A 22,425-nucleotide genomic window follows, 5' to 3' on the forward strand; every position below is an offset into this window, starting at 1 on the left:
TTGCATCAATTTAATGCTTATTTTGCGACAACTAAGAAGACATGCAATAGCAAGGTTTTGACGGCAGCCATGTACCTTGCCAGTGATGCCATTAATTGGTACCACGCATGGCAAGAGGCACAGTTGGCCGCGCACCTAGAGGAAGCCAACGAAGACGCACCCCTTTCCTTCAATTGGGCCGACTTCCAAGACAAGCTCAAAACGCGGTTTATGCCACCCCAGTACCTTGCACGATTAAAGGACGATTGGCACGCTTCAAGCAAAATGGTATTCCAGTTATGTTTTTCTCTAATAGTGTTTTGCAGCTCGGCACTCTATTACGCAAATCGGATGCGGAGCGCAAAGAGGCATTCCTTTATGGATTGGACGAGTATATCAAGTTTGATGTGGAGGTACTTGATCCAATCAATCTCAACAAGGCGATAGCGATTGCTCTCGCACAAGAGATGAAACACAACAAGGGAAAGCCTAAGGAAAACAAGACTTCGACAAGTACCTCTCAGACTTCTCACACTCCTCAGAACAGTAAGAACGGCAAGACTGGTAAGAACGGTAACTCTTCTAACCAATCTTCCAATAGTCTCTTAGAAAAGAACTCTCCCAGTGAACCTAAGGGTAAAGCTAACTCAATTGCTAAACCTAAGCTCACCCCATATGAAAAGGTAGAACGAGGAATTTTAGGTGGATACATCACATCGGAAGAGCAAAGCACTTATTCTAAGAAAGGTCGTTGTTCTCATTGTCACATCAAGGGTCACGTAAAAAGAACATGTCCTAAGCTTGAATCGAACGAATCTAAAGAACCCACAGAACCCACTTCCTCTGTCAATGCAATAAATGAGAACACGAGTGTGACCCAAGTCTCTCATGATCCTCCCATTGATGAGTCTCTCATTAAGTGTTATGGTCATGTGAATGGTCAACGTTTTGTCATATTGTTTGACCCAGGCAGTATGCATGATTTGATTAGTGACTCTCTTGTCAAAAGAGCCCGCTTGGAGGTTCGCAAGACATCTGCTTTCGACGTATCTGGCTTCTCTCCCGGTATGGCTCTCTCTCATCACGCAAGAGTGCCTTGATGTTTTGTTCACTATTCAACAAGTGTCCTTCCATAGGAAATTTGTAGTCTCTCCTCTTTCAGGATGTGATATGCTTTTGGGCATTCGATGGTTTCGCGAACATAACCGTCTCATTGATTGGGCGGAAAATACGTTCATTTTCATTGCCAAAAGTGACTCTCCCCTCGTCATTCGTGGAGAGCAAGCTATTCATTCTTCATCTCTCATTTCTAATGTGCAAGCGAAGATTGAAAGGATTCAGGAGAAGGAGACTCTTTCAGTCTCATCTTCTCCACAGCATGACACACATGATTTGCATGATAATGACAAGCATGATGATAAGCATAATGATGAGCATGATAATTTGCATGATCAAGATGTGATTTCTCACAAGCATGATGATTTGCAGGAAGATGATGTGATTGTTCACCAGGATGATGGTTTAGTTGATGCTTTTTCTAGCGAAGCTAACCTCATTGCAGAGACGATCAATCACGAAGCACCGATCTTGGCTTTCAAGTCGAGGTCCAAAGAACCCCACAAGAAGAACCGATCTTGGCTCTTGAGCCTAGGTCCAAAGAACCCCCTCAGGAAGAACCGATCTTGGCTCTCGAGTCAAGGTCCAAAGGACCCCCACAGGAAGTATTTTGTGTACGAATGATTAGTCAGCATGCACTGTTCGAGTGTTTCATTCGTGATGCTTTCCTATACTTTAGTCACCGTCCTTCTGTGATCCCTTTTCATAAGCATGATATATTGTATGATGAGCACGATTCCCTCATGAATGAGCATGGATGTATGCAGATGATTCATGAAAAGATGAAATGTTTGCACCCAAGGAATTCACAGTCCATGTCTCTTCCTTGGCATAACACAGTATCAGAAAGAGCACAAGAAGAATTGAGCATCAAGCATCGGCATTTCCATTGTGATTTGCCACAGTTGATTAATTTAGATCAGAAAGTCAAGATTCGACCCCATTGTTTGCGTGTGTTTGATGAACGGTTTGGCACTCCGTCTCTATATTCATCTCCATTGCATACAGAGTTTTTTCGAAGGAATAGTGTTTTTCCAATCACTTTACATGGAATGGATATGTTCATGTTTTTGTGTTGGAAGTGGTTTCCAGGAATTTTCATCCTCGGAGATTCTTGAAGAAGGTAGAGGCATGACTATAGACGAAGTTGAAGCATGGAAGGAGCCACAAATGACTTTGTGTCACTTTCGGTGCGGCCCAAAGAAGCAAGCATTGCAGACCTTTATGAAGTTCAAGTATCGCATGACCCACACATCAGAGTGGGCCGGCGAATAGTCCTTTCTAGGATTCCAGACATTGTTGGCGATCTCCCTCGACGCCATACAGTTCGGTACCAGTACCTCACTTTGAAAAGGAGGGGATGTCACGTGACACATCTAACCCTGTGTGTTCGTGGACAAGCTACTTCATGACTAGGGTTCAGTTCAATCAAGTCAGTCTAGAATAGGAAGTGTTCTGGCACTTTTGTGAGTCTGTTCGCAGACCATGCATGCCCAGGCACTTAGAGTAGATGCATATCCTCTCGTTGCACACAGCATGATCATCAACATTCACTTCTGCAGCACCTTACAGTTAGGCTTAAGGTGGATTAGAAAGAGTAGCATTCATGGATGATCTTTCCATCTCCTCTAAGCATAGTCTGCATGTCCTCTCCTCTCGTGGGATGTGTGCAGACCTGCGTGTCTCTAGCTCAAGCATGTGTGATGGGACTCTCAGCTAGCCAATAGCCACTCGTGAGCTATGTGGCATGTAAATGTCCATGTACTGTGGCCATTGAATGAACTCGTCTGCTAGTATGGTCATAAATTGTTCTCTATAGTATAGCATCTTCGTGGGAAGAGGTTGTCTAGGTATGACCCAAGTCTCTCTAATGTAGAGCTGCCACAAGTCGTATCTGAGTATTCTGTTCCACTCACTACGTGTGAGCCAAAAGAATGGGGAATCTCGATCATACTGAAAGGGGGGTAGTCTCTCCATGTCTATCCCATGTAGCTCAAACCTCTGTGTCACTTGTGAGTACCATGTGCTTATCTCCCGAGTCCCCAATCTTTAAGAGCTGTCTGGAGGCCTCAAAAGCCCTACGTGTGAGCCTTTATGTAGGTAACTCTCACATCCTGTGAACGAAGCATATAGTCTGGAACAAAGCCTCTACTACCATAGATGGGGTCGCCATCTCTGCTCGAACAATATCATGTGGTATGGTACGTTTGTTACGAATCATCTGAGATAGCATACAAACCTGGGACCCCTTTCGGTATTTCTTTATATTACTTGAACTCAGTACAATGTCGGTACTCGCGCTTTGCACCTTCACACTGAAGCATGCCAGAGATTGAGCCCTTTGCACATATTTAAAGGCCCTTGGCCTCAAAAGCAGTCACATGAAAAGCAATAAACTCAAAAGCATCTAGTCCAAAAGCGATGCACCTAAAAAGCTGCCAGCACAGTAAGCGCAAATTGCAAAATTCTGTATTGTTTGCCATGTCAGCAATCTTGCGTAGATTGCGGGAATCCATACTGCTTTGCCACTTCATCGACCGGTTACGCTATCTTTTGTGTGTGTGAGGATCCATCTCTATTTTAATGCCTTTATGTCACTTGGGCCCCAGCGGATGGGGTCCTATAAGTTGGTAGGACTTCTTCTTCTTCGGCGGCTGCTTCTTAGGGTTTAGGCCCCTCGACCGGGATATGTAGGTTGGCTCCCTTTTTCAGTGGCTTGACACGTCAACCGTTTGTGACATCCCTCCATCTTAAAAGAACCTAATCGTCCGCGATTACAGCATATCTGCAAAACAACTCAAGTTAGCTCTAAAATTTCGGAGGGTCATTCCGAGGGACGGTCCGAGGGACAATCAGTTTTCTCATTCCAAATCGGAGCTCTTGATTTCTTGGGTCGTTGGCTTCCCAAAAGAATCTCATCCAATAAGGAGTCTCATTCCAAATCGAGACTCTTGATATACTAGGTCGTTGGCTTCCCTAAAGTATCTCATCCAATACATTTTTTTGTTTTGTTTTAAGAGTCGGGTTTGGGCACTCTCGGCCGTTCCCCTCATACACTAAAAAAGTGCACAAGAACGACCACCCACGCTCCTAGGGCAGACGCTTTTGTCACTAGTTTCCTCTGGACTACGTGAGGCTTTGCTGCCCCAAGAGGCCAGGATTATCTACACTCTTAGGGCAGTGCCCTTGAGAGACCCATCTCGCTGACTAGTAATGGACGTGACAGCGACCAAGTACCTCTGTTCAAAGGCCCAAGTACTGCGAGACTTGCTTCGGTCTTCCCTTCGGAGTTTCCTCCTCCAAGTAACTTATTGCTCACCACGCTAAATTGCCCTTGTAACCCGGCGGTTTTCCCCTAGGAAATGCCATACTCGCTTGGAAGGGTGTCGGCTCACAGGTGGTGTCCGCTGACGTTGGTGGTGTCTCCCTTTGTACCTCCCAACCCCTTTTTGGTAAGGTTGACCCTCCGCGGGGGCAAGGCACTTGAGTTGCTCTTGTAGCTAATTTGGCTTCGCTTGGGGAGAATGTCGTCCTTTCTCTTGGAAGGGATCAGATTGTAAAATAGAAGCATAGGAAGGTTGGCATTTAAGCATTATCCTTCCATCCGCCTATGCAAAGCACCCAAGTATCGGGGTACAACCTCACCGAGGAACTTCGCCACAGGGACGTGCCCTACAGTTCCGTTCCTCGAGTGCGGATCACGGCGTACCCAGCAGGGTAGCTGCTTCCCGCAAGCCTCCCCACCAAGGAGGATAACGGTCCTTTCTTCAAAGTCCAACGGCGGGTCTATATCGATGAAGGTGGAGTTGAACCGGTTTAGCCACAGCCCCCTAGAATCATCAATCGCCAAGCAAGACACCAGCAAATGCGAAAGCGAATGACCCTCCAACTCGAAGCAAAGCAAGCAAATACTGTGTCCGCGCCTCCAACTATCAGCCAGTTTGAATCCGCCTACTCTCGCGATAAGGAATATTCAATGGGTGGCACATTACAAAGAACACAAATGCTCACATATGCATGTTACAAGACATAGAAACATAAAGTCACTGATGAACATTCCCTCGCAAAAAACCATCTTGGCTCGGGCCATGAGCTGTTCAACGACTCCCTCATCACTCCTCCCGCAAATAACCTAAAAAGGTCCGGGCCATGAGATATAGAGGCCTTTTACAACCAAACGCCCCCCTGACCACAGCCTGCGTCGTTTAGAGGTGCTGAGAGTAACCACTTCTCAGACTTCTTAATACTCCCCCCGCAAATAACCACAAGGATCGGGGCCATGAGTATGAGCAAGCATTCTCAAACTTCATTTCTCAGTACTCCACCCGGGAGTAAAATCACCCATCATTGAGACCAGTATTAAAACCAGAGTCACACAATTCAAATCGGCACTAAGACAAGTTTAAAACAGATACCATCCATTTCAAACAAATTTCAAACAAATTTTCAAACGATACTTTCTCAAACAAGTTCAAAAGTATCTAACTATAAAACAACTAAAGAGTTCATTCAGGGTTTTGTTCAAACAAACAAACTTTGAGGACGACTGGCTTGCCCTTCTACATCAGGTGATGGTTCACTTTTGAACCTGGAGAGTCACAATAAAGTTGAAGATCGTGGCTCTCAAGTGAAACTACTCGACCCACTTAGATGGGGGTATAAAGGCAAGGCCCAAAGCTCATTTGGAAGGCAGATCGCAGAAGAGAGAAAGTAGTCTTCTAGCGTTTCTCATTAGCTGGCATTTGCAGATTGTTGCAGCAGCCAGCGATTCAGCTTCAGCAAGCGTTGGAATTCAGCCATCGCCAGCAAATTGCAATTCAGCAAGACACAAGGCCAGCCAGCGTTTGGGAATTTCAGCCCGACTTGCCGGCTTAGCAGAATTAAGCCCCAAGCGATCGTCCTTTGTTGCAGTTTCCCTGCCTCGACGGAACCATCGCGAAGAAGAACCCGGTAAGCCCTAGCGTTTTGCATTTCTTTGTAGTTCTACTAGCGTTTTCAGTTTTCCGCCATTAGCCTCTACGACCCGCAACAATCCCGTAGCAGATCCTCGCCGCGAGAGCTTGCCAAGGCGTGGTTTGCGACAGAACAGATTTCAGCCATCACGAGAGCCCATTCAATTTCAGATTTAGCCTCAGTTCAACCCAGCGTTTTTGCATGCATTTACCGCCCTTGGCGTCGACCGCAGATCAGCCCCGTTCGGGTACGACAGTTGCAGATTCGCAGCATTCAGTTTTCAGCCTTAGCATCGTCATCGTCGTCCTCACCGTCGACATAGACATAGCATCATTTAGTACTCACAGCATCAGTACCTTGTATCAGATTTGTGCAATCAATAGCATAGACTTCTCTCGCCATCGAGAGAGGGGCCCTTGGAGGAGGGTTTGACAACTTTTTCTGGTGTCGTATTCTTCTCTATGTCTCTCAATCTCAATACCTTCATTCACAATGTTTCCCCACTTTGTTTGTGATCATTGCACTCTCTCACCAAAGAAACGGAAGGCTCTCCCTTCCATAAGTAAAAGGAAGCACCAAATCCGATGGAGGCTTTGGTCAAGTCAATGATGGACATGATGCTACAAGAGGCACAATGCGCTACCTTGGAGCGCGAGCGCGACGAACGAAGGTTAGCCTTTGAGCATGAGCGTGAGCAAGCGCGCTTGGCGGCCGAAGAAAGACAAGCGGCCTTGGAGTTAGAGCGTGAGGCACAGAGAGACTAACGCATGCAAGAGTTGGTCCTACAGGTACTTACCTCAAAACCCGAGGCGGTCAAACATGTTGGTAGTTCTTCAGTAGCACAAGCAGAGATTCGGACTCCAACAACCCCGTCACTGAGAAGTTAACGTTCAATAAGTATGACGGTAAGATGAATGCTACTATTATTCATTCTTGGTTGCATCAATTTAATGCTTACTTTGCGACAACTAAGAAGACAGGAAATAGCAAGGTTTTGACGGCAGCTATGTACCTTGCCGGTGATGCCATCAATTGGTACCACAAATGGCAAGAGGCACAGTTGACCGCACACCTAGAGGAAGCCGACGAAGGCACGCCCCTTTCCTTCAATTGGGCAGACTTCCAAGACAAGCTCAAGGCACGGTTTATGCAACCACAATACCTAGCACGTTTGAAAGACGATTGGCGCAGTCTCAAGCAAAACGGTATGCCAGTTATGTCTCTCTAATCGTGTTTTGCAGCTCGGCACCCAATTACGCAAATCGGATGATGAGCGCAAGGAGGCCTTTCTTTATGGATTGGACGAGTATATCAATCCCATCGATCTCAACAAGGCGGTAGCGATTGCTCTCGCACAAGAGATGAAGCACAATAAGGGAAAGCCTAAGGAAAACAAGTCTTCTCAAAGTACCTCTCAGACATCTCAGAACGGTAAGAACGGTAAGAATGGTAACTCTTCTAACCAATCTTCCTCTACTCCTTCAGAGAAGAACTCACAAAATGAATCTAAGGGTAAAGCTAAAACACCTGCTAAACCTAAAAGAGCCGCAAAAGGAATTATAGGAGGATACATAACGGCAGAAGAACAAGTCATTTATGCTAAGGAAGGCCGTTGTTATCAATGTCACGTCAAGGGTCACATTAAAGCGGCTTGTCCTAAGATAGCCCCACCTAAAGAACCCAAAGAACCCACAGCTACCACAAGCACTTTAATGAATCAATCTGAGTCTTCACATGTTTCTGACACACATATTGATGAGTCTCTCATGAAGTGTTATGGTCATGTGAAGGGTCAACGTTTTGTCATATTGTTTGATCCAGGTAGTATGCACGATGTGATTAGTGCCTCTCTTGTAGAGAGAGCCCGCCTAGAGGTTAGTCAGACATCTCCTCTCAAGGTGTCTGGCTTCGCTCCCGGTATGGACTCTCTCTTCACGCATGTCACGTGCACCACCTATCGATGCACGATGACATGCTCAAACATTCATATTATGTGCACGCACATGCATTTTAGGACTATCCTTCACTTGTCGTATGCCACTCTGGAGAGTCTCCAAGTGAGCTACGAAGAAGGAGCAGTTAGCCGCAAGTTTTGGAACTCGATTCTGAGTCTGGACGAGCAAGTTAGAGCATAATTAAATAAACATTCATAAATTAGGCTAAAATTAAAATGTCATTTTTGCCAAATGTTGGTCGGGCAAAAACCATGCAGGCATACATAAGGCAACCTCAGCCTCCACTTTTCATCATGATTCATCAAGCATTCAAGCATTCAGCCTTGTGCGTTTTCCTCCTCGTGGAGGACTCTCACTCAGCAGTCGCGCTCCGCGCACCCGCATCATAGTCAGGAAACACACCTGCGTTTTCAGCATTCCAGCAGTTCGTGTATTGGATCTCTAATACAGCAGTTGGGTAACGCAATTGCGTTACCGCAGTCCATCTCTCTCTCTCAATTTCTTATTTACATATACATTCTCTCACATTCATTTCAGTTCAGTTTCCGCAAGTGGGCACCCACCGACACAGACAGTAGCGTAGGCGGTGTGTTACATTGGTATCAGAGCTTCGCAGGTTGATGGGCCGCGTCTACAGACTTGCATTTTTGGATTTCGGTGGATTTCAGATTTGCGTTTTTGGATTTTTGTGGGTTGCCCGGCCTCTCGTACCCCGGACTCACAATTGTTTCCTACAGTAACAAGCCACTCCCACCCTTTCAATCATCGCGCATCGGGCGCGCTCCCGTCTTCACCGCTTTACATTCTTAGACTCAGCAAGCTGAGCAGATTGAATCATAGAAAAAAAAAATCTATAGCAGTTTCAACCATCCTCTTGGCATGGCCACCATTGAGGAGATCATGACCACCATCCAGGCGGCCAATGCAGCATCAGAAGCATACATGTCATCCCAGTTTGACATCTTACAGCAGCAGATTGGTACTATTCAAGTTCGGATACAAGACCAATTGAGTATCATGCAGACAGATTTGGGAATGCTCCCGGAGAAAAGCACCGACTTGGCTGCCCAAATGGAGTTGTTATCCAACACACAGGTCATGACACAGCAGCAGGTTACAGCCCTGCAAGAAAGCATTCAAGCACAGGGTTCGTGAAGCAGAGCACCACAGACACCCCCACACCATACCAGGTTGTCTCCCATAGTAGAGGGGTTTGAAGAGGCGGTCGTGGATGAGACCCTCTTCGAGGCAGAGAAAGATGACAAGAGTTCGTATCGTACGATGGACGAGGCGAACCCTTTGCAGCAATTGCTGGAGCAGTTTGAGAAGGCACGTCTCCAAAAGCGGCGCCTTCGAAAGCAGGAACTCTCGGAATTGGTGGCAACCATTAAAGCTTCCCATACTCCCAGTAGCATTACCGCAGCACAACCATTGGTTCGAAACTCACCCAACTTTACCAAGTATGATGGTAAGATCGACCATGGAGTAGTCAATCAGTTCATCCATCAGTTTGTGGCTCACTTTCCGTTGGCCAAAATTAAGGACCCACAGGATAAGGTTCATCTGGCAGCCCCACATCTTGCAGGTGAGGCAGTCACATGGTGGCAACATTGGGCCGACAAGCATACAAACCCCTTGACGCATACAATGAAGTTTCAACGGGACATCTTCGTCTCTAACTTCAAGCAACGGTTTCTCCCTCCAGAGTACCTTACCGCATTGGAAGATGAGTTTGCCGAACTCAAGCAGAAAGGCATGCCTGTTTTGAGCTAATCCAACAAGCTTCTCACCTTGGCTCAGCAGATTGGATCCACAAAAAAGGAAAAGCTATGAGCCTTCAGTCGAGGGTTGGATGCCTCAATCAAGTACGGTGTCAGAAACCTCAAGCCAGCAACCTATGAGGAAGCATTGGCATTAGCACAGAACAAGGAGTTGGAGCTTAACAATGGTAAGCCAAAACAACCAACCAGCACTACTTCCTCACAACAAGCACTACTTCCTCACAACAAACAAATGGGAAAAGTCAAGCCAACAAAACCACTAAGCCAAACACTCCCAGCAAGCCTAAGATGACTCTGGACGAAAAGGCAAAGGCCGGTGTTATCAGTGGCTACCTCTCACCGGAGGAGCAAAAGGCCTATATGGCTGAGCAGAGATGCTTTGGGTGCCATGTCAAAGGGCATCGAAAGAAAGACTGTGCAAAATGGAAGGAAAGACAGCAAGCCTCTACTTCCACAGTTGCAGCATCCCCAGGTTCAAAAACCCCAGCATCCTCGAGCACGCCATCAGTGGCACATCTCGTACCTAGTCTTCGACAACCCCAGGTTGTGCTCGACGATAAGCAGGAGGGCGTCCCCACACGCCTAGGGTTATTGCGCGAATATGGCTCTACCAAGGGCCACAGTTTCACCATTCTCTTTGACACAAGTAGTGAGGAGGACCTTATCTCTCCACAGCTAGCTGCCAAGTTGCAGTGCACCATGCAGCCTTTTGATTTGGATGTTGATGCATTCACACCGGGCATCCGCACACGAATCACTCAGATAGCAACCAAAGTACAGTTCTCAGTTCAGCAAGCATCATTTGAGCGAGGCTTCCTTGTCTCACCTCTCACAAGTTGCAACATGCTCATTGGGAATCCTTGGATGACTACTCATGTCCCACTCATTGATAGTAAGTCAAGCACATTCTTCATCACTGAAGGTGTACCTTCCCCAATCACTATCACTTGTGACAGGAGTATACCAGGCATCCCAATTATCTCGCATTTGCAAGCAAAGCGAGCCATTCGGAAGGGCGCTGAATGTGCATTATTGTATGTTCGGGTCCCTCCAACACATTCCGCTTCTCATGCCCCAAGCAAGAAGCTCCATACATGGATTAGACACCACCCCAGCTCAACCAAGCTTGGAACCTAGGATGCAGACGCTCATCTCCCGATTTCAGCATATCATGCTGAGAGATGGCCTCCCTCCAAAGCTTCCACCCTCTCGAGCAGAGGACCATCGGATTGAGCTCATTCCTGGTGCAGAACCACCCAACCAATTTCCCTATCGACTGTCAAAAGCATTAGAAGGGGAGTTGGAGACACAGATTGCAGACTTCTTACGGGCTGGATTTATTCGCCCATCATCCTCACCATTTGCAGCCCCCGTCCTCTTTGTCATGAAGAAGGATAAGTCAGTCGAAAGCTCAATAGTGCAGAAAAGTACTATTCAGTTTATGATAAAGAACTTTTGTTTGTCATTCACTCTCCTAAGCATTTTATGTATGGTAGAGAGCTCACAGTTCGCACAGATCACCAAGCCCTCAAGTGGCTCCAGTCTATACCTAGTGCACATTGGAGTGATCGCCAAACACGGTGGTCACGATTTTTTGAGCAATTTGGCGGTTTGATTGAGTATGTGCCTGGAAAAGCTAGCCCTGTTGCACATGCGTTAAGTCACAAAGGACAGATCCTAGCTCTTGAGTCACTATCCACAGTTTCTCTTCAGGGTGTGTCTTTCGACAACATGAAGAACCAGTATGCGGATTCCGAGTTAGGTAAGCAATGGTTGCAGGCTCTTGCTTCCCAAGGGCCAAGCAACTATCTCATTCGTGATGATTTGTTGTATTTTTGTCACCGTCTATGTGTGTTGCCCTCTCTCAGGACAACCATATTGCATGATGCACATGACTCTCACGGGTGGGCACAGGGGAATGAACACCACTCTGGAAAAAATAGAAAGATTCTTTTATTGGCCTAAAATGCGAAAGGATGTGTTTCATTATGTCACACAGTACACTATTTGTCAAAAGGTAAAAGCTCCTCGGGGTAAGCAGCAAGGCCTCTTGCTTCCGCTGCCTATTCCCGATGGACCTTTTCAAAATATTTCCATGGATTTTGTGACTAACCTTCCACCTAGTTTGCATTCAAGAAACACTCCATGTTTGACAATTGATGATCGTTTCAGCAAGTTTTGCATGTTGATTCCTTGTAAGGCCAGAGTCACCGCACAAGATGTAGCGGGTTGTTCATAAAGCATTGATGCCCCCTCTGTGGTTTGCCAAAATCGATTGTTTCAGATAGGGATGTTAAGTTCACGTCCAATTTTTGGCGCGCACTCTTTGAAAATTTTGCCACTAAGTTGAATTTTTCATCGGCTTTTCATCCACAATCAGATGGTCATATAGAGATTTACAATGAATTGCCTTTTGATGTTTTATAGTCATATGTGCATGATCGGCAGTCTCATTGAGAGCTCTATCTACCATTGGTTCAGGCTATTTTGAATGACTCTTTTTCCCCTAGAATTGGTCGAACTCCGTATGAGGCAACTTTGGCCGTGCGTTCCAATCACTTTTGACTCGCTCGGTCAGTCAAATGCCTAATGCCAATGCTGAAAGTCAACCATTGGATGAGATTTCTGAGAGTGTGAAGCTTCGGCTAAGCAAGGCTCGAGAGTCTTACTCATGCCAGGCTAACAAGCATCGTCAGGATGTTTTGATTAAGGAAGGGGATTGGGTTTATTTAAGAATCATGAAGCAACGTCTTAAGCAAGTTGGAAAGAAATGTCCTAAGTTGTCTTTTAAAATGTATGGTCCATTTCCTGTCATTAAAAAGATAAATGAGGTTTCAATCAAATTGCAATTGCCTAACGCATGGTCAATGCACAACATTTTCCATGTTTCTTGGTTGAAAGTGTTTCAGGGAACACCTCCGAAGGACATTCTAGAAGAAGAAGAGCCGGAGATCATCGATGAAGCGGAAGTCATGGAGCCGGAGCAAGTGTGTTGTTGCATCGGTTTCGCCATGGTTCAAAGTAACAAGTGCACCAGTACTTTTTGAAGTTCAAGGATCGAGGAACCCACGAAGCAGTGTGGGTCGATGAAGAGATTTTCAAAGATTATCCCGAATTGTTGGCAGCCTACAAGGAAGCCATACAGATCGGTACCAGTACCTCACTATAAAAAGGAGGGGATGTCACGTGCACCCTATGTGCATTTGGACAAGCTACTTCATGACATGGGTTCAATTAGCTTAAGAAGTGTTTTGGCACCTTTGTGAGTCTGTTCGCAGACCGTGCATGTCCAGACACTTAGAGTAGTTGCATTTCCTCTGGTTACACATCTACAGCATGACATGATCCATCTAGTCCCCAAGCATGACATCAGTAGCATAGCATGACCATCAGAGCAAGTACCAAGCCATCTTACCCATTTTCATGTGAACACCCTCTTATTAATTATAAGTGCCAAACTCACTTATAATTAATAAAGTTGCAGATCATGGCTCTCAAGTGAAACTGCTCGACCCACTTAGATGGGGGTATAAAGGCAAGGCCCAACGCTCATTTGGAAGGCAAATCGTAGAAGAGAGAAGGTAGTCTTCTAGCGTTTCTCATTAGCTGGCGTTTGCAGATTGTTGCAGCAGCCAATGATTCAAATTCAGCAAGCGTTGGAATTCAGCCATCGCCAACAATTCAGCAAGACACAAGTCCAGCCAGCGTTTGGGAATTTCAGCCCGACTCGCCGGCTTAGCAGAATTCAGCCCCAAGCAATCGTCCTTTGTTGCGGTTTCCCTGCCTCGACGAAACCATCGCGAAGAAGAACCCGGTAGCCCTAGCGTTTTGCATTTCTTTGTAGTTCTGCTAGCATTTTCAATTTTCCGCCATTAGCCTCTACGATCCGCAACAATCCCGTAGCAGATCCTCGCCACGAGAGCTTGCCAAGGCATGGTTTGCAACGGAACAGATTTCAGCCATCACGACAGCCCATTCAATTTCAGATTTAGCCTCAGTTCAACCCAACGTTTTTGCATGCAATTACCGCCCTTGGCGTCAATCGCAGATCAGCCCCGTCTTGGTGCGATAGTTGCAGATTCACAGCATTCAGTTTTCAGCCTTAGCATCGTCATCGTCGTCCTCACCGTCGACATCGACATAGCAACATTTAGTACTCACAGCATCAGTACCTTGTATCAGATTTGTGCAATCAATAGCATAGACTTCTCTCGCCATCGAGAGAGGGGACCTTGGAGGAGGGTTTGACAACTTTTTCTGATGTCGTTTTCTTCTCTCTCTGTCTCTCAATCTCAATACCTTCATTCACAGTGTTTCCCCACTTTGTTTGTGATCATTGCACTATCTCACTAAAGAAACGGAAGGCTCTCCCTTCCCTAAGTAAAAGGAACCCTTGAGCACAGTTCAGAGCACTCATCTTGAGCAAAGTTCAACATTCACTTCCGTGCACCTTACATCGTAGGACCGGTATGCTTTCAGAAAAGCACACGCCTGATGCTCAGATACAATTGTCACAGGACGGGCACCACGTGCCAAAATAAAAGAGCAACTGAACAGACTTTTAGCACTTCAATAACAATTGAACTGAAAGAGAGAGAGAGCACACACGACACGAAGTGGCGGAATTCTACCTCAGAGAGTAGTGGCCCAAACCTTGGCGCTCCTTTTGGTATTTCTTTATATTACTTGAACTCATTACAATGCCGGTACTTGCGCTCTGCACCTTCACACTGAAGCCTGCCAGAGACTAAGCCCTTTGCACATATTTGAAGGCCCTTGGCCTCAAAAGCAGTAACGTGAAAAGAGTAAACTCAAAAGCATCTGGTCCAAAAGCGCTGCACCTAAAAAGCTGCCATCGCGTTTTACGATTTCTGAAGATGACTCTGAAGAATTTTGGGGTTCATTATTGGACGATGATTACACTCTCAAGCCAAAATCCTCTCCAGTGATTACTAAAGTTGAAGTTACCCCATCTGAAGAATGCCTTGAGAAGATTTCCTCTTCACCAAATGTTTCGCAGTTATTAGAATATCTTAAACCAAAATTCTTACATTACATGAAGGATTTGAATATCAACCTCTTGTTGCAGTCAACCTGATTAAACCAGATTCTTCTCAAAAGTATTTGAATAATGCAATGACATGGGATTTAGCGGTCAAAGCCAAAAGGTTTCCCACGAAGCAAAGGTTCAAGACAAAGACTTCAGATAACTCAAAGACCAAAGATTTTCGAAGATTCAATGCTTTTCCAGAATTCTATCAACATCAGAAGTCATTTCTTTGACACGGGCTCTCATTTTAAATGGGAGGGAATGTCACGATTGTGACTATGTTAACAGCATTACATCTACTCCTAGTTGCAGATACGCCAAGCGCCATGCAAAGGAGGACCCCTATGCTTGGATGGTCACACCCCTTCGTCCAAAAGACGTTTCTTAGCCAAAAGCCACACTCCTTCGACGACTGGTCACACCTCTTCGCTCTACGGGTGCTCTTCGCCCAATGGTTGCAGCTCTTCGCCAAAAGGATGTGTCTTGACGTCTATAGTCGCGTCTCTTCACCATGAGACGTGTCTTTTCATTTGTGGCTATTCGTCTCCTATATAAGGAGCCCTCGTATCACACATTCAATCGATCAACACACAGTCTTCTAAGTCTTGTTTTTGAGTTCAGTTCAAGTTTCTTAAGTCTTAATCATGAGTTTAAGTACTTAATTAAGGATTAGTACCTAGAATCCTCACACCAAGTGGCTGCTGTCCACCCAAAAACACAATTGCGAGGTGATGAAAACGGTGTTGTCCAATGAATTTTTAGCGTCCTTGTACGCTCCCATCAAGGTCCGGAGTGCAGCAAAGGGTGTAGGGAGGATTTATCTCTGTGTGCACATCCGTCGGAGGGCTGAAAATAGAGAAAAAACAGCAAGTGTATATGGCTGAAAAGTTAAAACAGTGTAAACGTAGGATTTTGACCGGCCATGCACCGGATGCAAGGCCGTGTGTCGTAGGCAAGATATGGTGGAGCAAAGCTGAGTGCTGCCCCCTCTGCTGCAAAAACGCAGCAGCTGTCCAAAAACTTAGATGGCAGCCAAAAAAACGCAGATGGAAGGAGGAGGTTTTCCTCCATGAAATTGCCCAAAAACAGTAGCACTGACAGCCAGAAGCAAAAACGCCAAGGGTAAATGCAAGAATGCAAGTTAAGGAGGTTCCCCCACGACAGAAACACGCAGATTTCCATCGCTTGCCTGGTGCATTCAAAAATGCTGGCACATCTGTGCTCCTTTTACAGAAACGCTGGCTATTGCTGATCCCTTGGGTAGAGTACCTGTTGTTGAAGGTGCGCCCTCAACGCTGGCAATTGATACCATGTGAGTGCACGTGTGCGGAAGCGTGAGAGAGAGAGAGAGAGAGAGAGAGAGAGAGAGAGAGAGAGAGAGAGGCAAATCAGCCAGATGTGGGAGGACACAAGAGGTTTAATACCCTCTAGACTAACAGCGCACGCTTATGCGCAAGGACAGATACCTAGATTGATTTCTAGGAGGATTATTCTTCTCGCGGTTGAAAAGACCAAAGTGAGTTAACAGATTCTCAGATGAGGAAACTTCCAATCCGTTGAAAAGATGCGAATGACGAGTTCTTACATGGCTCGTAAATTTGATCAGAGTATTCCTAGTGCGCCATTCAGAGTAATGATGGGAGCACTGTGAAAGGGAATATCTGTAAGGCCACCAGGAACAAGTACTTCTAATGCGTCACATCAAATGGGTGACAGGGAGCTTCAGGAGGAAGTATCTGACCATCCGCGAGCGGACATCTCTGATGCGTCATAGGATGGGTGACAGAGCATCGCGAAGGAGATTGTACCGTAAGTTCGGTAGGAAAGGAGACTATGCCGTCAAAAGACGCAAGAGACCGTGAGACTACGAAGCACGGAGATCGCTTTTCCCGCGCAAAGAGCAAGAGGTATCAATTGCGGATTCGCTATACGAATTGTTGTCCCGTGTTTGTGTGTGTTTGCAGGTGTATTTCCTCTTCACGAGGGAGTAGGAGCAGAGGAAGGAATGAGCCTTTGCAGGAGAAAAGCGCTCTGAGGAACTAGAGCCAGATCAGCCCAAGGGTTTCGTACCCGAGTTTGGGAAGTAGATCCACGGATCGAAGAGAGGTAGTCTCTCGAGTTGTGATCCGGAAGTTGAGAGTCCCAAGTAAGGACTCCCTGTCTAGGAAAGCAGAGTTGTTTTGCGGGAAGAGGACTCTGAAAACAAAGTCGAAAAAGAGTTGCAGGGATGCCATGCCCCTAGTCTGGAAGGTGAGATCCAGAGGCGAGAACCTTGGTTCTCGAGGATTTGGAATAAGGGACGAAAGTTCCTTGGAATAGGGTTTTGCCCTAAAAATAGGAAGCCGAGGCTTCCGGGAATCATCAAGTCTTATTCTAGAACAAACGTGGTAATACGTTCGGTTCAAGTGCTTGTATAGACTTCTCCTCAATAATAAAGACACTATTACGAGGGGGGGGGACCCAGCCCATCTTCTAGTTCCCAGTACTGTGTCGATCTTCTCTCTCTCTCTCTCTCTCTCTCTCTCTCTCTCTCTCTCTCTATATATATATATATATATATATATATATATATATATATATATATATATATATATATATATATATATATATATATATATATATATCCATTCCTGTCTATATCATCTCGCTTCAGTATTAAAAGATGAATTCTATTTATCCGAATATATTTTATATTGTTATGCGCTCCCGTTTGTGACATAGTGTTTTGCATTTTCAGCCCTAGCTTTTGGTTCTGCATTGCTAGATCTCAATCAGCACCGTTTAAAGTTTTCAGCCCCTTAACTCGCCGCAAATGCGGTGGATCTCGTAACGCTACTCTCCCTGCCGCAGCTCGGACCTTCGGCAGCCCATTGAGCCTCTTCTCAACCATTCCCTCACCGCATCGAGTGCTCCCATTCTTATCCATTATCGGCTCCATCATCATCCGCGTTTTCAGCCCTTCATTCCTCACATCGGGACAGTCCCAGATCTACCCCTCGGTGACCATCAGCAACCCCTCATTGAAACGGATCCAAAGGTGCATCAAATCAGCCCCGGAGGTGCTTCATCTTGAAGAGTTACCTTGGTCGCTAGAGTCTACATTGAGGTATTGCATGTGTGTACATTCCATTTACACAATCAAAAGAAACTACATTGGCAACGGTGTAGGGCCCAGGGGGGCCTTGAGAAAGTTGATTGGGTATGTGACCAAAGGTGCATGTTTCCAACTCTTTCCTCGAGGGTGGAGCACTTGAGAGTTGGAAAATGGTCCAAATACGAGTAGTTTAATGCCTTTACCCTAAGTTTTGATGCATTCTCTTGGAGCGGTCAGCAGCAGTACCTTCTCTAGATACTCATTGTGTGACTTGTGAGTCAGTGAGTTGAGGAGATTCTTGTTAGAGCTAGATTTACTTTCAGCAGACAGCGTTTTACTTCCCGAATGTCTTTCGGGGGTAGCAATTGTATCGTATTTATTGCGGGATACTTTTCTACTACAGAGTTTGTTGCAGATATCCTCGTCTACGAAATCCTCTCAATACAATTGCAGATTGCTCACTGCAGATTCCTGGTCCGTCTTCCTTGCCTGGAGCTGAGAGGGGGTGTTTAGGCATCTCTCTAGATTCGTCCAGTCAGTCCCAGTTTCTCGCAGGGACAGGTGTTAGAGAGTGAGGGCTGTTTTGTGGCTGTGCCCAGCCAGTGTGAGGTATGTCGGGTATTTAGCCATGTTTAGCTCAGGGTTTTGGCTTCGTTCCATGGCCAGCAATCTTGGGGTATTTTTCCCAGCCTTATAGGTATTTTTCCCAAAGCTCTTGAGGTCTTCTGGTGCCTATTTTCTGCATTTCCCTATTATAGAGGTCGTGGGCTGGTGGACAACTGGTCGACTCAAATCTCTGGGAGTATATAGGTGAGGGCACACCCTAGCGTTTTCCCATTAAGCCCTAGCATTTTTCATCCCCAGAAGTAGGAAAGCACCATCACACTGATGGGCAGCATTGTGATGTCTCCTTGTTTCCTCCTCAAGGCAACCTGTCCCATGGGCATTTAATGCAGAGGTAGAGGACCCAGTTATGGGTCCAAGCCTAGGAGTGCAAAGACCTACATGTCCACTAGCTGGCAACCATGCTTGTAGCCATAAGGCATGTACCTCTCTTTGTCCATTTCTCTCTTGATGCTAGGAGGAGGATCAATCAGGAGAGAGAGCCCATGTGAAGACCGTGACAATGGTCTCATGTGCAAGAGCAGTTGGCAACGTCAGTAGCAGTCGCAGTTGTGTGTACCTCGGGTCTATCCATTAGGCATGACAGATCTATGTCGGACCACCCTTGGTCACTTGAATGAGCAGGTGTGTACCTCGGGTCTATCCATTAGGCATGACAGATCTATGTCGGACCACCCTTGGTCACTTGGTTACCTAGACTGACCCCTGGCAATCTACATCAGACTTTGATACAGCAAACATTTCACGTCCATAGCTGGTTGTCTCTGTAATTAAGTAATTATTTGGCTCTCAACTCACTGTATTTCCAGTGAATCTAATACTCACTACCCGTATAAAAAGGAACTGTTTCTATAAGATATATTACTGTTTAACTAAGATGAAATGTCCATAATCGGATGGGCATTGATGTGTTATTATAATCAAAAGACACCAACATTAAAATAAAGGGTCATAAGGTAGCAATACAAAATTGTTACATTTACACGCACACAACCAACATACACATGTTAAGAATGAGGTAGTGAAGCACCTCCAGAAAGCCACCTGAATCTGTTGCAAGCGCCTGCAATGCCGTTTCAGCTTGGCTGATTTTCATGCCAGCTCTACTAGCTACATCCCCGACAGTAACTCTCCCTCCAAGATCATCCACAGCTTTCATGGTAAGCTCACGCACATCTGAGGGCAAGAAATCTGTCTCCACACGCTTCTGTGGGTTCAATGCCGAGGACAGTCCAGCAGCTCGTACAATGAAAGGTTTTCGAGTGTTAAGAGGAGTAAGTAGGCCTGAATGCTTGCAGTCCAGCAGCAAAAGCTGCTGATAAAGATGATGGGTTTTGAAATTCCGCGAAAAGACAGAGAGGTGATAAGGGGGCGGGGGCCGCTTGAATTGGGGTGAGAACGAGGAGACGGGACATCGATGAAGCATCATCGACGCCATAGGATTGTCCAGAGGCTCGCACTCCCTCAGCTCACGAATTTTTCAGCTTTCATGCTTTTGGGTGGGGGGGTTAACCATATCATTGCAAACGAACCCCTTCAGCATATGAAAAGAAGCGGCCACCAACTGCAGCGCTTGTAGTCCTCGATAATAACACACATCGAACTTGCATCATGCGGCTGTAACAAGCCGATTGTTGAGGTACTCACCTAGTTGCCGTCGGATCGTGAGTTTGAGATCGCTCTTCTATTGGACCTCGCTTGCCACAGTATTTTGTGGTGCTAATTTTGCATAGTAAATGTCTGCATGCAATGCAATTGAGAGCAGATCTTTTCATGGGTGGCTCTTCTATTGGACCTCGCTTGCCACAGTATTTTGTTGTGCTGATTTTGCATAGTAAATGTCTGCTTGCAGCACAGTTGAGAGCAGATCTTTTCATGGGTGGTTTATCATATTGGGGCGAAGGCAAAAATATAGGCGACTTGACTCATGGAAGAATCCGCTCGCTTTTGATATCATGCCATCTTACAACCCCTTCAGCATAAGCGGACCAATGAAAAGAACCGTCAAAGAAGAACCGGTTCAGACTAGGAAAAGGCAACATACCAACCATGCCTGCCTGGCATTGTGACTCATGCCCCAACTCCCCTAGGAATGTTTTGGTGAAGCCATGCTTGGAGCCTAATTGGCATTTGGAAATTAAAATGACTCCATATCAATGTGATTGATGGACTTCTTCTCTTTATGGTTGATAGTTTTCACAAGGTAAAAAAGCCTTAGTCAAAAGTTACAAAATCATAAAACGAACTTATTATGAGTTTCAAAAGTAGCTTATACCATAGTCATTGGGATCTACATCATGTCAGTTAAATGAACTTACAAGCTCTCGCATGCCTTTGAAAGGCCATGTGTATGAAGTAGATTACTTTTTTGGCCATATTCATTCATCATTTTCCTTTTCAATCTAAATGTCTTCAATTGGGTCTATTAATGTGGTTTGGTGGCATAGTCTATTTTCCTTCATTACATATCAATGTGGTAAGGATATGATGTAAAAGCTACATGATTCAAAGTCACACTCTTGTGTGTGGTGATAAGAAGACTCAATATGGGATATACATAGAGATTGTGTGAAAAATACAAAGACAATGTGGAGAAGATCATTTGCACATATTGGGTTCAACTTAGCCTCATGCACAAGTGGGCTCCTCTCTTGTGCATGTATTTTGCTTGTATTAGTCGAACTCAAAAAGTAAGCTTAAAAGGAGGGGTACATTCCACTAGCGGCCCGAAGGGAAGGAGTCCTCATCATCCACATCTACTCATCTGCCAATATGTGCCAATCACATAGTAGACTATATCTCTTACCAATAGAGTTTTCAAGGTCGATCAAAAGTAGAAATTATTATCTAATTCCTATTTTCATAACATACTCCCTAGTTTTAAAGCTGTTGTCCTCAATTGTACTACCTCAATCAATGATATGTGCAAGGTAACCATGTTGCCTCAATCTATTCAATTCCTATTCTCATAACATAACCCCTAGTTTTAAAGTGGTTGTTCTCAATTGTACTACCTCAATCAATGTTATGTGCAAGGTAACCATGCTGCCTCAATCTACAACCTACATCAAACTATCTAAATCAATGATTTATACATTAATAATTGTGTTGCCTCAATCGGTGCTTTTCCCTATAGAATAACAATATTGAAGAACTTAAAAAAAACTACATAGATTTTTTTCCTTGGCTGGCACTCTAAAACATGTGTTGCTCAATCAACACTCGACACAATTGTATTACCTCAATTGAGACTCTACATAAGGATAACCATACACTGTCTCACTCAACAATCTATGTGATATCTAACATGTGTGATTGTGAAGCGCAAATGTGAATGATGGATATTGATGAATAAGAAGTGATGCTCAAATCCCTTGAACTTCCTCAACTAAATAGACTTTAACATTTACCTTGATATTTATGATATTACTCTCCATGAATTTACAAGGGCCGTTAATTTAGGATCAAGCTTAACCTTGGGATGGTTTTCAATCTATGAGTCTCCTTTTCTCAATTCTAAGCCATAAATACTAGTTTTCTTAGTACATCCTCGGTCTGTGTTTCTTGTTAACCTATTTAGTGTTGTGCTTGATGCCCTTGAATAACTTCAGAATGGATTTGGATATGGCTTGATATAGTTATTCTATCAACCTCATGAATTCTACATCCAATATTTACACTAGTTATCGGCAATTTTTGGCCATAGAAAATTTCAAAAGTCCTTTTCCTATTGGAGAGTGCATAATGTTGTTATAAGCAAGCTTTTCCTATTGTAGAGTGCACAACATGGTTATAAGCAAGTTGTAATAAAGGTATTCAAAACAGAGCTATTCAAAAGTGATTACAAAATGTGAATCTCTATCAACAATCATC

General features: G+C 45.1%; 1 protein-coding gene across 1 annotated transcript in view; it reads right to left on the minus strand.

The window, feature by feature from the left end:
• The window catches only part of LOC147460915 (Iron-sulfur cluster biosynthesis family protein), an 87,229-nt gene extending 67,133 nt beyond the window's left edge, over positions 1 to 20,096 (minus strand). The window contains exon 1 of the mRNA XM_086508604.1: positions 19,583 to 20,096. Coding sequence (XP_086364730.1) covers positions 19,583 to 19,990 — 408 coding nt within the window. The 5' untranslated portion in view covers positions 19,991 to 20,096. The remainder of the gene's footprint in view (positions 1 to 19,582) is intronic.
• Positions 20,097 to 22,425: the final 2,329 nt, after the last annotated feature.

Source organism: Adiantum capillus-veneris, chromosome 3, assembly GCF_014529385.1.
Source record: "Adiantum capillus-veneris isolate H3 chromosome 3, ASM1452938v2, whole genome shotgun sequence".
Lineage (NCBI taxonomy): Eukaryota > Viridiplantae > Streptophyta > Polypodiopsida > Polypodiales > Pteridaceae > Adiantum > Adiantum capillus-veneris.